A 15,615-nucleotide genomic window follows, 5' to 3' on the forward strand; every position below is an offset into this window, starting at 1 on the left:
ATGGATAGTGAAATAGAAAAAGCATCGGAGGCGGACGACCCCGAGAACGCTTCTGGCGTGGCGGACGCTGCCTATGTGGCGAAAAGGCGAGGAAGCGCGAGCGGCGCCCGAGTCCCAGGGGCGCCGTCGGACGGGCGATGGGACCCAATACCCATTCGGGTTACCCAGCCCTTGACCATCCAAGGAAGTACAGATGCAGTCATGGACTGCCCAAAATGTTTGGAGAACAGTAGAAGTATCAGTTGCATTGGTGCAAAGCAGCTGAACGCACACTTTCTAGAACAACATCCAGATGTGCGTGTCAATTGGGAGTGCGAGAAATGTCGGGAAGTCTTTTCGAAAATCCATTCATGGCGCTGTCATTACCTTAAGTGCAGGGGTAAAAAGGTCAATCCAGCGGCCGAGTACAAATGCGAGAACTGTAAGTTGAGCTTTGAATCAAGGATTGGGCTCTCGCAACATAAAAGGTTTGCTCCCCCGAAAATAAGGAATACAAAGAGAGCAGCCGAGGCTGAAAAACCAGCCGAAAAGAGTGGCAGAAAGTTAACCGTGTGGACTGCGGATGAGATGGAGCGGCTCGAACAACTCAATCTAAGGTTCCAAGACAAGCGAAACATTAACATCAGGTTGATGGAATTTTTCCCGGGTAAAACCAATAAGCAAATAAGCGATGCAAGACGTCGACTGAAACCGGCCGTTGTACCGGCCCCACAACCTGATGTAGCTCCACGGCAGCCAGAATTGGCTGCTGTAGTCGAGGGTCCTAGAACGCAGAACGAATCTCCGGCGCGAAGTGCAGCGCCGGAGCAATTATCCTTTGAAGGCGAGGATTGGAGAGAGAGTGTGCTGGCGGAAATCGAAGCGGAAAGTGAACTGAAAGGCGTATGGGCAACCATGGTTGCAAGACTGGTCTCGTTAGCAAGTAAAAGAACGACCAGTGAGGATATTGACTTGCTATGCGACGAGATAACAGAATGCCTGAATAAAAACAAGGGAGTACATAAAGATTCCAGAAAACGTAGGAATCGAAAAACCAAAAGCCGTCCGCCAAACAGGATGGAGAAGAGGCGCTTCGCCTTTGCAAAATGCCAGAAGCTAATGAATAACTGCCCAAGGAAGCTGGCAGATGCCGTGGCCGCCAATGACCTATCGCTTATACAATTGCGTCAATCGCCCGAGATGGCAAAAATTAAAGAATTGTACACCAATCTATGGGGTTCGCCCGGCCCCCAGCAAGAACCAATCGGTGTTGCAGACGCCGAGGTTCCGCTGAGAGATATCTTCCTACCAATAAAGCCAAAGGAAGTGCAGGACAAAATCAGACGCATTGCCAACTCTTCAGCTGTTGGTTTAGATAAGATTGAAAAGGCTGACTTGAAAGGAAAAGGCATCAGTATTGTTTTGGCTAAGTTCTTCAATCTCCTGCTCCTAAAAGAGGCTTATCCAATAGCTTGGAAGCAGAATCGCTCTACCCTTATACCTAAAGCGAGTAAAGATCTCTCGGATGTTAAAAACTGGAAGCCTATAACTATGTCCTCAATGTTAAGCAGAATATTTTCATCGCTGCTGGACCGTCGCATACGCGAGGTCATTCAACAGACGCTAAGACAGAAAGGCTTTACTAAAGAGAATGGCTGTTTTACGAACACTAGACTACTCAGTGCAGCCATTAGTGAAGCAAAAGCGTCGGGCGGTGTTTTCACCGTCCTGGATATATCAAAAGCATTCGATACTATCCCACACAAGGCCATCTATTGGGCATTAATAAGAAAAGGAATCCCGGCCAAAGTGGCAAATTACATCGTGAACATGTACAGTGGTTGCAAGACCACTATAAAGGCTAGAAGTGACGGGGTGCCGATCGAATTAAAGAGAGGTGTCAAGCAAGGCGATCTCCTGTCACCCACCTTGTTTAACTTGGTGATTGAGTCTATAATTGAAATGGTGTAAGAAAACACCGTAGGTGTTAAAGTCGAGGAGCGCAATTTGGCAGCAATGGCATTCGCTGATGATATGGTACTCTTAGCACAAGACCGACAATCGTCCATCGGTCAGATCAACTCGGTCTATACCGAGCTAAGAAAGCGTGGTATGGCGCTTTCTATTGAGAAATGCTTCGCCTTCGAGTACGTACCAAGACCAAAAACCTGGTACATTAGACATCGCAAAAAGTGCACAAGTCTTACGCTGCAGAGACCCGGAGATGGTCGTAAGAGGAACCCCGATTCCATATGGAGAACCAGATAAAGCCTTTAGATATCTAGGTGCAACAGCCACACCTTGGAGAGGCCTGATCGAGGGTTCAGAGCTCCATACGATTCAGGGAGTCATAGAGAGGGTGAAGGCGCTCCCTATTAAGCCAATGCAGAAGATACTTCTGTTGCGCACGTACCTGCTGCCCAGATTCACCTATGGGTTGGTAATGCGTCCGCCATCCAAAGAGACGCTGAAAAACATTGACATAGCCATTAGAAGCGGTGTTAAACAGATCTTACATCTGCATGAGACCACAAATAGTGCCTTCCTATACACGCCTTATGAAGGAAGGGGGACTTGGTCTTCTCGAGACACTTCCCATGGTCTATCTGGCAGCACTCAGGAACGCCGCGAAAGCGGCCGCATCTGACGATATACTCGTCCGAAAAGTTATATGTAATGAAGCATCGCAAAAAGTGCACAAGTCTTACGCTGCAGCGCTGCGACTATCTTGGCCAGCGTCCATCAAGCAGATAGAGGAAAGGAAGAGACGAACTAAGAACAATTACAGGCAGGAGTGGGCGCAATTAATTGCGCAAGGACAAGGGGTCCAAGACTTTGGCCAAGAACCACTCAGTAATGCATGGCTATCTCGTAGCAATCTGTTACGCTCCTCGCGTCTTATAGACGCGATTAAAATGCGAACCAACACTTATCCTATACGCATGACTATGCGAAGAGCGCACGATAATGTAGACACCGTCTGCCGGGCTTGTGGCGAGGCAGACGAGACATTAGGTCATATACTTGGTCAATGTAGTGCAACCAAGACAAAACGCATAAAGCGTCATAATGAGATAGATGATTATGTGATAACTCTTCTCTTTCGTACTCGTCTTCACATTCACTTCCTGTACCTTTTCAATCACGCTCTATTCAACATTTTTCGCACTCACGCTCGCATAGCTCATTCCGCTTCCGCCGTAGGCTAAATACCGTCTCGCTCGACGCATACACTCATCCAGTTTCCCCTGTATTCTCTCATTCTTGCACAACATTTTCATCATCTGTTCCTCATATTCTCCCACAATGTCCAGTATTTTCTCACTCGCACTCTTTGAAATTTTGTTTGTCTCCGTAAACAGAAATTTACGGAGCCTCGCACCAATTACTCTCATGCACGCTATCTCACTCACTTCCGCAACGCTCTCATTTCTCCCCCTCATTCACTCGTTTTCGCTTCGCACTCACACTCACATCACTCGCCTTGCTCGTCACACTATCACTCCTGTTTCTTCCACACACTTCCGCGTCTCCAGGAGCTAAGAACTCCTTGTTAGCGTCCTCCGTTCCTTTTCCTTCTACGGCCTTTGGCGCGCTGGGGCCAGGAAAAACGAATACCTCGTCGGCCTCTCTCAGAATCCTTGTGCCATGCGGCCTTGCCGTCCTCCTCTCAGCTGGGGAGTCGTACGCCTCTACGCCCTGCTCCAGCGGAGTTGAGCAAGGCCTGCCCGCTCCTCCAGCCACCACCATTTTGGCAGACGGCGGCGATCTGGGAATGGACTCCCTTCTCTCAAAAGGGTCCAGTTCCTTATCCTTCTCTTTATCCATTTTTTGTGCCATTGTCGTCGTCGTGTATCTCTGTTTTAATGTATTTGTTTGTAAATTTTTCTCCATAATAAGTCCCACGATTCTGGCGAGTCGCAAGGTCCACTCAGGCAGAGCCCCAGTACCCGAGTAAGGCGACTTATTTACCGCAGGGTTGCGCCAGGTGCCCTACGGGAATCGTTCACGGCCGTGTACCACCCCCACGACCATGCAGCCCTCGGCACGCTGTCTCCCACCTTGGCTTCGGGGTTCCGCTATAACACACCCCACGTCCAACAGCGGCTCAGCTCTGGGTGTTGTGCTGGTTGGTTGACCTGTGGGTCCGCATTTATTTCTTCCCACATGCACTCTCATATTGCGGTTATGGCATTGCCTGATGTTCGGCTGCCGAGTGTGCATGCGGCGCCAACACCACTTAGCCGTTGTGCTAGAAGCACAACGTTACCAGCGAGACCACGAGGAGGTAGGCATTGACAAGACGCAAGGGAGGCTATACGTTACGCATCTTGCGCCCGCAGCACTCCCTCCCTGCCGAATCCAAAGGGCACGTGAGAGGCTGAAGGACCTAACGAGAGGTCTGCATCGCATCAACGACCCAACCATAAGCCACCCCAGACCCCGGGCTTACCTGCTCAGCATCTCCTGCGCGATGCAAGATTAGCAAAGCAGTGACACCCGGGCGTCCTCATGGGTGGCATGGTTATTTCGGAGGAGGGAGCGCCACAAAGTGACCACACCCCTGACTCAGGAGCTATGATGTTATTTACTCCGGCGTGTTGCTTTGAGAAGACAAGTCTCCTCGCGGCGTGTTGCCCCGAGAAACAGGGCAGGCATAGGAGCTCCAGGCAGCGTTCTGCTTACCGCATAATGTCCCGCGAAGCGCTGCTCGCACAGCGCCCCGCGAAACGCACATTTAAATCGGCCCGCGCCGTTCCGCGCAGAGCCCAAGTGTCAACGCGGCGTGTTGCTTTTAAATCGGACAAAGTCCGAGCGCGGCGTGTTGCTTTTTTGAATCGGACAAAGTCCGAGCGCGGCGTGTTGCTTTAAATTTCGGACAAAGTCCGACCGCGGCGTGTTGCTTTAAATTTCGGACAAAGTCCGACCGCGGCGTGTTGCTTTCGAAACCTGGACAAAGCCAGACCGCGGCGTGTTGCTTTCGCAATCCGCATTAAGTTCGATCACGGCGTGTTGCCTTTAAAGAAGCAACAAAGCCCGATCGCGGCGTGTTGCTTTTGAAAAAGCAACAAAGCCCGATCGCGGCGTGTTGCTTTTAAGAATCGGACAAAGTCCGACCGCGGCGTGTTGCTTTCTAAATTCGGACAAAGTCCGAAGGCGGTATCGCCTTGTCCAGGCAACGAAGACCCGCCGAATCGGACCCTGCGCCGGGAGCCAGCGAGACGCCGAGCCTCACAGCAAGATGCAGTGTCGCGAGAACAGCGTTTTGCTTCGCCTGCTGTCGCGGGGTCAGCATTTTGCTTAGCCCGGTGTCGCAAAGTCAGCGTCACGCTTAGCGCACAGCGACATATGCCAGGATGGTCGTGGCATATTTGTGGCGTCCGAGTATACGTGCTCGCAATAGGTGGTAGGTGCTGAGTTAATGCACGTTGGTCGTCATAGTACATAGAAATAGAAATTTCTCTTGGAGAAGAGCGGCAAAAGCAAAATAAAAGAAAATGACAAAAATTTTCTCATAAAAAAAGGCCAGACGCGCGGTGTTATGTGAACACCACGCGCCTTGGCCATTCAGCACTTTGCCCAGCACTGCAGGAGGTATTACCACGGTGGCGAGCTCAATGCTCTTTGAATGCTCCGTCGAACTCGAGACCGGCCAGGGATGAGCCTCGCAGTCACCGACTGTGGATACCTCGTCCTTTTCGGGACCCACAGTGGGACGCATCGGCCCTTTTAAAACATACGTTTCCGCTTAGCCAGTCAGGAGCTCGTGCCTAGGAGCATTCAGGTTCAGAGGGGTATACCTCTCCGAGGCCGGCAGGCAAGCCATGCCATCAGGATTTCGGTATTCACCCCTCCTACGAGTTTTTGGTCCGTGTCAATCTACGGTCCTTCTGGACCCAGTTGCCAGCTCTTCTCCAGCTGCAGCATTGGTTGCAGCATATCCTCATTAGCCACTTTGTGCGCATCTTGCCGCTTAGCCCGGCGAATCGCCGACGCCGGCATCAGTTAGTTATCCCTGTTCTAGTATGATGGATTGAACACTTGGGCTTCCCGCAAAAGCGGCGCCTTCCCACGATACAAAGAGGAGCTCATATGCCCACCCCGCCCCTGGTGCAACATTGCAGCCGAGACAAGAGGCATGGCCACCTCGCCAGTAGATAGGGACAGTGGGAATCTCGTTAATCCATTCATGCGCGTCACTAATTAGATGACGAGGCATTTGGCTAAACCTGCGCCCGCGTAGCGGGCGGACTTCCCGGAGTAGGTCTCCAGTAACCGTGTCGGATCATTCACCCGCTTAGATGAGTGTAAATGGGTAAAACATTATTAAATTAGATAAATAAATAAATAAGCAAATAAATTATTATTATAAGTTAATACAGCAATAAACGTGCCAGGGCTTGGCTCGCCGCGGTGGCGAAAATCACTTCCGCTTCTCCCACGTTGCAAGGCCGGCCAACTCCGATGCCCCAGGTTAGCATCTTCGTTATAAGTTAAATTTTAAATTAGTTTGTACTGTGAGCACATTGAGACAGGTTATTTATCCATGAATGCATTTGCGATCTCGATTGAGCTTCTTAGAGCTATAAGGGACATGGTTAGCCAGTTCTCTTTCTTTATTTTTAGCTGCTTTAATTCCAATACTGTTTCAGTTGGTAAAGCTCCTCTTGAGCCAACGACAATAGGCACTACTCTCGAGGTAGGGACGTTAAAGTTGTCCTTTAATTTATTAGAGATGTCTTTGTATTTATTGTCACGTCCGGCTTCATTACTATGTCCGGGTATGTAAATTTTTTTCCATCTATAAGAAATAAATCCTAAAACTATCAAACATCATTTGAAAAGCGCGCCAAAGCCGGCCATGACGCTTAACTCCGCCTAGAAACTAAGCGTGGCGCTTCGTAGCGCCTAAGGGTCTTCCACCACGGTGAGAGCCCCTACTCCGGAGAGTTCCCCCTCTCCAGGCCGCCGCAGGCCCGAGCCGCCGAAACAAAGGACCTCAGAGCAGTCCCGAATTTCGTCAGTTCTCTGCGCGACACCGAACAGTACAGTCGCACTTCTAAATTCTAACTCTGAGTCCAAATTCTAACTCTAATTCTAAAATTCTAACTCTAAGTATAATATCCTAACTCTAAAATCTAAATTCTAAGTCTAAGTCTAAATTCTAAGTTCTAGTTTCAAATCCTGTACTACTTTACGAATAAATCAGTGTATTCATGTGTGAAAACTAGTGTTCAGTACTCTTCAAAACTTCCACTCCCGTGATAAAATACGATAGCGTTTAAATCTGTCATACGGCGTTTGAATTCAGAATAATTTAAACTGTTTTGGAGCGGACCACCGCTCATCACAGTCAGAATTAACATTCTCAGCATTTGCCAAAATAAGGAATTGATAGTGAGGTCCGCTGCATATCAACCCTCCTTATTTGAGTAATCATTCAGAGGATGCATCAAATTCAATATGCCTAAGACGCGACACGCGGGAAGGAATAATGAACTACGAAAACTAAACCGACTCTATCGTGAATCAGCGACCGAGGAATATTCTCAATTTCTCGGAGTGGAGTATCAGGCCGATCCTGAATACGAGGACATTTTCAACATTAAAAATAATAACAACGACGAACTCCTACAGTGGAAGTGCATACCAATAACGTTCCAACCACGACGCCTGCCGCCGCCAAACATCCCAGTGAACGACCCTCGCCGCACGCACTACCTCCAAGTACGAGCCGACACGATCAAGAAAGTGCTACTAAAGGTAATTGAAATTCATGTTAACCTAAGGAATCGCGCGTGTTATCAAATTCAGAGACGGTTCTACCACGTGGAAGAAAACATTCTAGAAAAATCTCCGACGCACTTTTCCTCTTTTCCATCGTCACTGCGGAAGTTATAAAAAAAAGGGTCAGGCTATAAAACTAGGGTCGTCCACAGCACACGGTACAACTCTCGAACTTCTAACACGGAAAAACGCAAATAATTCAATCTCTTAAAAATCTTCGTGTCTCAAGAAATAACTTCGTAAATCCGTACAACAAGGTAGTCATTTAAACAATAAACAATTAAGAACACTCTCGATTTACCGACAGTATATCGACACACGTTCTTTTACCAACATTACCGACATTATACCGACACACGTTCTTTTACCAACATTACAGACATTATACCGACATACGTTCTTTTACCAACATTACCGACATTATACCGACGTACGTTCTTTTATCGACGATCTTATCAACGATTTACTACCGGCTTTTACCGACGGCCTTTACCGACGATCGTTACCGACAGTTGCCGACGTTATATCGACGCCACATCGACTCACTTTACCGACATTTACCGAGTTCTCGACAACGTCCGGTCTCTTAAACCATCTACGAGCGAACAACGCATGATCTTTTAATACAACTAACGTGGCAGGTATAGATGTGCCCAATCCCCTTTAGAGGTGTAACCCCTCTTCCAGGAGGTAATCTCCTAATACCTCTCGAGCCTCCGTATTACTGTCAAGTCGGTATCGGGTACATTCATTTTGAAATTAAAGCCGCTTTTTGTCTTTCATGCTTTGCCGCGTTACCTCGAACTTCTCAATTGTTCAGGACACGGATCCGGAAACATAGCCTAACCATAGGTGGATTATTAGTTGGGATAGTTTGCGGAACTTGCAGCAACCGCCTCACCCTCTCACGGGCGGGTGACCTATGCAAACTTTGCGAGTCTATATACGAAGACTACTCGCGTAACCCAGATAGCGTCCCGGCGAGGATAGAAGACGGAACCACGATCATAACTGTAGAATTACAGATAGGCTCCACGCCGTAACTGCTACTTTAAGGGTAACACATTCTTTCCCTTTCCTCCGCATCGTGCAACCTTTGTCGGAAAACCCTTCGTCGTGGGTATCCCCGGAAAAATTTCCGTAATACGACGTTGTCTAGCGCAATAGTTCGAGTACGTGCAACGCGAATCATACACTCGCGAATAACACGCCGCGACTGCGAACGGGACGTAACATTATCCACCTTCTCTCTGGCTGCTTCTGCTAGAAAGTTCCTGTTCTCGTACCGGACCGTAACGTCGAGCACGAGAGCCCGTTCCTCATTCAAAATGACGAGGTCGGGTTTGAATCTTTCGCCATGAAGTTCTATAGAGGGTTCCACTATAACTCTGTTGTTCACAGAGAGACGATCTTTCAGGAGGTTTACTATCTCATTATGACGCTTTATGCGTTTTGTCTTGGTTGCACTACATTGACCAAGTATATGACCTAATGTCTCGTCTGCCTCGCCACAAGCCCGGCAGACGGTGTCTACATTATCGTGCGCTCTCCGCATAGTCATGCGTGTAGGATAAGTGTTGGTTCGCATTTTAATCGCGTCTATAAGACGCGAGGAGCGTAACAGATTGCTACGAGATAGCCATGCATTACTGAGTGGTTCTTGGCCAAAGTCTTGGACCCCTTGTCCTTGCGCAATTAATTGCGCCCACTCCTGCCTGTAATTGTTCTTAATTTGTCTCTTCCTTTCCTCTATCTGCTTGATGGACGCTGGCCAAGATAGTCGCAGCGCTGCAGCGTAAGACTTGTGCACTTTTTGCGATGCTTCATTACAGATAACTTTTCGGACGAGTATATCGTCAGATGCGGCCGCTTTCGCGGCGTTCCTGTGTGCTGCCAGATAGACCATGGGAAGTGTCTCGAGAAGACCAAGTCCCCCTTCCTTCATAGGCGTGTATAGGAAGGCACTATTTGTGGTCTCATGCAGATGTAAGATCTGTTTACCGCTTCTAATGGCTATGTCAATGTTTTTCAGCGTCTCTTTGGATGGCGGACGCATTACCAACCCATAGGTGAATCTGGGCAGCAGGTACGTGCGCAACAGAAGTATCTTCTGCATTGGCTTAATAGGGAGCGCCTTCACCCTCTCTATGACTCCCTGAATCGTATGGAGCTCTGAACCCTCGATCAGGCCTCTCCAAGGTGTGGCTGTTGCACCTAGATATCTAAAGGCTTTATCTGGTTCTCCATATGGAATCGGGGTTCCTCTTACGACCATCTCCGGGTCTCTAATGTACCAGGTTTTTGGTCTTGGTACGTACTCGAAGGCGAAGCATTTCTCAATAGAAAGCGCCATACCACGCTTTCTTAGCTCGGTATAGACCAAGTTGATCTGACCGATGGACGTTTGTCGGTCTTGTGCTAAGAGTACCATATCATCAGCAAGTGCCATTGCTGCCAAATTGCGCTCCTCGACTTTAACACCTACGGTGTTTTTTTGCACCATTTCAATTATAGGCTCAATCACCAAGTTAAACAAGGTGGGTGACAGGGGATCGCCTTGCTTGACACCTCTTTTTAATTCGATCGGCACCCCGTCACTTCTAGCCTTTATAGTGGTCTTGCAACCACTGTACATGTTCACGATGTAATTTGCCACTTTGGCCGGGATTCCTTTTCTTATTAATGCCCAATAGATGGCCTTGTGTGGGATAGTATTGAATGCTTTCGATATATCCAGGACGGTGAAAACACTGCCCGACGCTTTTGCTTCACTAATGGCTGCACTGAGTAGTCTAGTGTTCGTAAAACAGCCATTCTCTTTAGTAAAGCCTTTCTGTCTTAGCGTCTGTTGAATGACCTCGCGTATGCGACGGTCCAGCAGCGATGAAAATATTCTGCTTAACATTGAGGAGATAGTTATAGGCCTCCAGTTTTTAACATCCGAGAGATCTTTACTCGCTTTAGGTATAAGGGTAGTGCGATTCTGCTTCCAAGCTATTGGATAAGCCTCTTTTAGGAGCAGGAGATTGAAGAACTTAGCCAAAACAATACTGATGCCTTTTCCTTTCAAGTCAGCCTTTTCAATCTTATCTAAACCAACAGCTGAAGAGTTGGCAATGCGTCTGATTTTGTCCTGCACTTCCTTTGGCTTTATTGGTAGGAAGATATCTCTCAGCGGAACCTCGGCGTCTGCAACACCGATTGGTTCTTGCTGGGGGCCGGGCGAACCCCATAGATTGGTGTACAATTCTTTAATTTTCGCCATCTCGGGCGATTGACGCAATTGTATAAGCGATAGGTCATTGGCGGCCACGGCATCTGCCAGCTTCCTTGGACAGTTATTCATTAGCTCCTGGCATTTTGCAAAGGCGAAGCGCCTCTTCTCCATCCTGTTTGGCGGACGGCTTTTGGTTTTTCGATTCCTACGTTTTCTGGAATCTTTATGTACTCCCTTGTTTTTATTCAGGCATTCTGTTATCTCGTCGCATAGCAAGTCAATATCCTCACTGGTCGTTCTTTTACTTGCTAACGAGACCAGTCTTGCAACCATGGTTGCCCATACGCCTTCCACTTCACTTTCCGCTTCGATTTCAGCCAGCACACTCTCTCTCCAATCCTTGCCTTCAAAGGATAATTGCTCCGGCGCTGCACTTCGCGCCGGAGATTCGTTCTGCGTTCTAGGAACCTCGACTACAGCAGCCAATTCTGGCTGCCGTGGAGCTACATCAGGTTGTGGGGCCGGTACAACGGCCGGTTTCAGTCGACGTCTTGCATCGCTTATTTGCTTATTGGTTTTACCCGGGAAAAATTCCATCAACCTGATGTTAATGTTTCGCTCGTCTTGGAACCTTAGATTGAGTTGTTCGAGCCGCTCCATCTCATCCGCAGTCCACACGGTTAACTTTCTGCCACTCTTTTCGGCTGGTTTTTCAGCCTCGGCTGCTCTCTTTGTATTCCTTATTTTGGGAGCAAACCTTTCATGTTGCGAGAGCCCAATCCTTGATTCGAAGCTCAACTTACAGTTCTCGCATTTGTACTTGGCCGCTGGATTGACCTTTTTACCCCTGCACTTAGGGTAATGACAGCGCCATGAATGGATTTTCGGAAAGACTTCCCGACATTTCTCGCACTCCCAATTGACATGCACATCTGGATGTTGTTCTAGAAAGTGTGCGTTCAGCTGCTTTGCACCAATGCAACTGATACTTCTACTGTTCTCCAAACATTTTGGGCAGTCCATGACTGCATCTGTACTTTCTTGGATGGTCAAGGGCTGGGTAACCCGAATGGGTGTTGGGTCCCATCGCCAGGATTACTATCGTAATGACTAGTCATCAGTAGGGTAAAACTAACCTGTCTCATGACGGTCTAAACCCAGCGACTTATAAATAAATTCACCAGATCTTTGAAAAAGTAATGTTTATTCATTGAAAGTATAAAGCGAAAGAACAAAAAGAATTAATATGTAACAAATAAATGAATGAATGTGTTGTTATGGAAATATATATTTTTCTTAAAAACATTATGTATATTAATGAATTGAAGTTATTACAAATGTATAAAGATGTAAAAAATGTAAAAGTGCAGTGAAAAGTGTAAGGTGTAATAAAAGTGTAGAGTGTAAATGAAAGGTGTGGATGATGAATGCTACAGTACTCCCCCCCAAGTGACGATATTCGTTGCGAAATGGACTTTCTTCTTCTTTGGTGGGTAGGTGCGTAAAGCTTTTCCAACAGTAGAAGAAGAAGAAGGATTTGAAGTAGCAGAAACAGGAGCTGAAGTAGCAGGAACAGGAGCTGAAGTAGCAGGAACAGGAGTTGAAATAGCAGGAATAGGAGTTGAAATAGCAGGAACAGGAGCTGAAGATCTGGTAGAAAGTTCAGTAGAATCTGAAGTTCTAGGAATGAAGGCTGGCTTGAGACGTTCTGTCGAAATATTGACAACTCTTCCTGAAACATTAACTGCAAATAAATGATCAGAGATACGTTTCTCAATAAGAAAAGGGCCAGAATAAGGAGGTTGTAGTGACTTCCTAACAGTATCTTCTCGAATCCAAACATGAGTACAATCAAAAAGATTCTTGTGAACAAAAGGTGATCTTTTGCAATGATGACTTGTAGGAGATGATCTGATATTCCTCATATGAATCCTGTGTTTTTCAAGAAAGATTTCAGGATCTGCAGGAAAATCTTCTTCAATGAAAAATTCTCCAGGAATACGAAGAGTGGATCCATAAAGAAGTTCTGCAGGTGAAGCTTTTAAATCTTCTTTGAAACACGAACGTAATCCCAAAAGAACTGAAGGTAAAGATTCTACCCAGTTGGTTGTTTCGTGGCACATAATCGCTGCTTTCAAAGTCCTATGCCATCTTTCCAGAATTCCATTTGAAGCAGGATGATAAGCAGAAGTTCTAATCCTTTGGCATCCAATTAGGTTTGTTAAAGCTTTGAATAAAGCTGCTTCAAACTGAGGACCTTGATCTGTTGTAATGCTGATAGGAGAACCAAAACGTGCTACCCAATGTGAATAAAATGTTGTAGAAATAGTTTCAGCAGAAATCTCAGAAATAGGAACAGCTTCAGGCCATCTGGAAAAACGATCAATCATAGTAAGACAATAACGGTAATTTTGACAAATAGGAAGTGGTCCAACAATGTCTAAATGCACATGCTGAAAGCGTTGATCAGGAATTGCAATCTTAATTGCAGAATTCTTGGTGTGTCTTGAAATCTTCGCACGTTGACATGGAAGACAAGTTCGAGTCCATTCCTTTACATCTTTCTTCAAAGAAGGCCAAATGAATTTCAGTAGTAATTGTTTAGATGTCAATCTGCCGCTGGGGTGAGCGAGTCCATGAACAACATCAAAAATTCTCTTGCGTAAGAGTTTAGGAACATATGGACGAATTAATTCCGAAGAGCAATCACAATAAATAGGTATGGTTGATCCTGAAAGAATAAGTTTCTTCAACAGAAGTGAAGAATTTGAAGAAAGTAAAACTTGAAGTTCTTCATCTTCTTTTTGATAATTAGCAAGTTCTTCTAAAGAAACTATAATAGGCATTGAAATAGATTCAATTCTTGACAGAGCATCAGCAACTGAATTCATTTTTCCAGAAATATAGGTAATATTTGTAGAGAATTGAGCAATAAAGTCCAATTGTCTGATCTGTCTTGGTGACGCTTTATCCAAATTCTGACGGAAAGCAAAAATCAAAGGTTTATGATCAGTTCTGATAATCAATTGTCTTTCTTCAACAAAATGCCTGAAATGTTTAATAGCCAAATAAATGCTAAGAAGTTCTCTATCATAAGTGCTATAATTTCTTTGAGCTTTGTCTAGTTTCTTTGAGAAAAATGCTATTGGTTTGATATCGTCGTCAATAGACTGTTCAAGTGATGCACCAACAGCAAAGTCAGAAGCATCACAAGTTAAAATAAGAGGAGCATGAGGAGCAGGATGAGAAAGGGTAGTAACTTGTAAAAGTTCTTCTTTACATGACTCGAAAGCTAATTCCGCTTCTTTAGTCCAAGAAATAATTCTTCTATCCCTCTTGCGACTGTCCTTTAAATATTCTGTTAACAGAGCTTGATGATTTGCAGCATCCTTGAGACAGCGACGATAATAATTGATAATTCTTAAGAATCTGCGTAATTCATGAAGTGTCTTAGGTTTAGGATAATCAATAATTGATTTCACTTTTTCGGATGTAGGTTTAACTCCTTGGTTCGAAACTAAGTAACCAAGAAAAGAAATCTCGCTTTGACCGAAAAGACATTTAGCGACATTGATTGTCATTCCAGCTTGTTGAAGACGATCAAAAATAATGCGTAAGTGAGCAATATGTTCTTTCTCATCTTTAGAAGCAATAAGAATGTCATCAAGATAACAAAAGGCAAAACTCAAATTATTAAGTAAAGAGTTCATGAGCCGTTGAAAAGTTTGGGCTGCGTTTCGTAAACCGAAAGGCATTACGACAAATTCAAAAAGCCCAAATGGAGTAGTGACAGCTGTTTTGTGAATATCTTCTTTAGCGACGGGTACTTGATAGTACGCTTTAACTAAGTCGATTTTAGAAAAGATATTCTTACCAAAAAGTGAAGAAGAAAAATCTTGAATATGAGGTAAGGGATAACGATCCGGGATAGTCACTGAATTGAGTGCACGATAATCACCACACAGTCTCCAAGAATTTTGTTCCTTTTTAGGTACCATATGTAGAGGGGCTGCCCAGGAGCTGCTTGAAGGTCTGCAAATTCCTTGCTCCATCATAGACTTGAATTCTTTTTTGGCACATTTAAGTTTCTCAGGAGTAAGTCTTCTGGGAGTCGAAAATTTAGGAGAACCTTCCGTAACGATATGATGTTCAACACCATGTGTTTTTACCGAGGAAATTGGAGAAAAACGGGTGAGTCCTGGAAATTCGGTTAAAAATTTGTGGTACACAGAATCAGGAGATGTGGTAAAAATTGACAAATGCGCAATTTCTTGAATTTTTCCAGTATTCATAAGACCGGTAACATTATCAATCAATTTCTTGTTTTTAATGTCAATTAGGAGATTAAAATGACAAAGGAAATCGGCGCCTAAAATAGGACGTTGAATATCCGCGACACAAAATTTCCATTTGAATTCTCTCCTTAAACCGAGGTTCAAAATTAAAGTTTTAGAACCGTAAGTATTAATTTGAGTACCATTTGCGGCAAAAAGTTTTAAATTAGTATGCCACGGCTTCAATAAAACCTTTTTAGGTAACAACGATATATCAGCGCCCGTATCGACAAGAAAATTCAAATTTGAATGTCTGTCGAAAATAATGAGGCGATTGTTAGAAACACCGTCGTAAGC

The 15,615-nt window shown here is 45.6% G+C and overlaps 1 protein-coding gene and 1 long non-coding RNA gene across 2 annotated transcripts in view; both read left to right on the forward strand.

The window, feature by feature from the left end:
• Positions 1–1,950, forward strand: LOC146721998 (uncharacterized). The gene has a single exon (XM_085485680.1). It carries the CDS (start codon positions 1–3, stop codon positions 1,948–1,950), a length of 1,950 nt encoding a protein of 649 aa, XP_085341806.1.
• Positions 1,951–15,065: 13,115 nt separating this feature from the next.
• Positions 15,066–15,615, forward strand: part of LOC146721999 (uncharacterized) — a 1,310-nt gene continuing 760 nt past the window's right edge. The window contains exons 1-3 of the long non-coding RNA XR_014925393.1: positions 15,066–15,175; positions 15,325–15,441; positions 15,519–15,615. The exon at positions 15,519–15,615 is cut by the window's right edge and continues 67 nt beyond it. This is a non-coding gene — a long non-coding RNA (uncharacterized LOC146721999). The remainder of the gene's footprint in view (positions 15,176–15,324; positions 15,442–15,518) is intronic.

This window comes from Nylanderia fulva, unplaced genomic scaffold, assembly GCF_048542155.1.
Source record: "Nylanderia fulva isolate GAGA-0341 unplaced genomic scaffold, ASM4854215v1 Scaffold387, whole genome shotgun sequence".
In the NCBI taxonomy this organism is placed as follows: domain Eukaryota; kingdom Metazoa; phylum Arthropoda; class Insecta; order Hymenoptera; family Formicidae; genus Nylanderia; species Nylanderia fulva.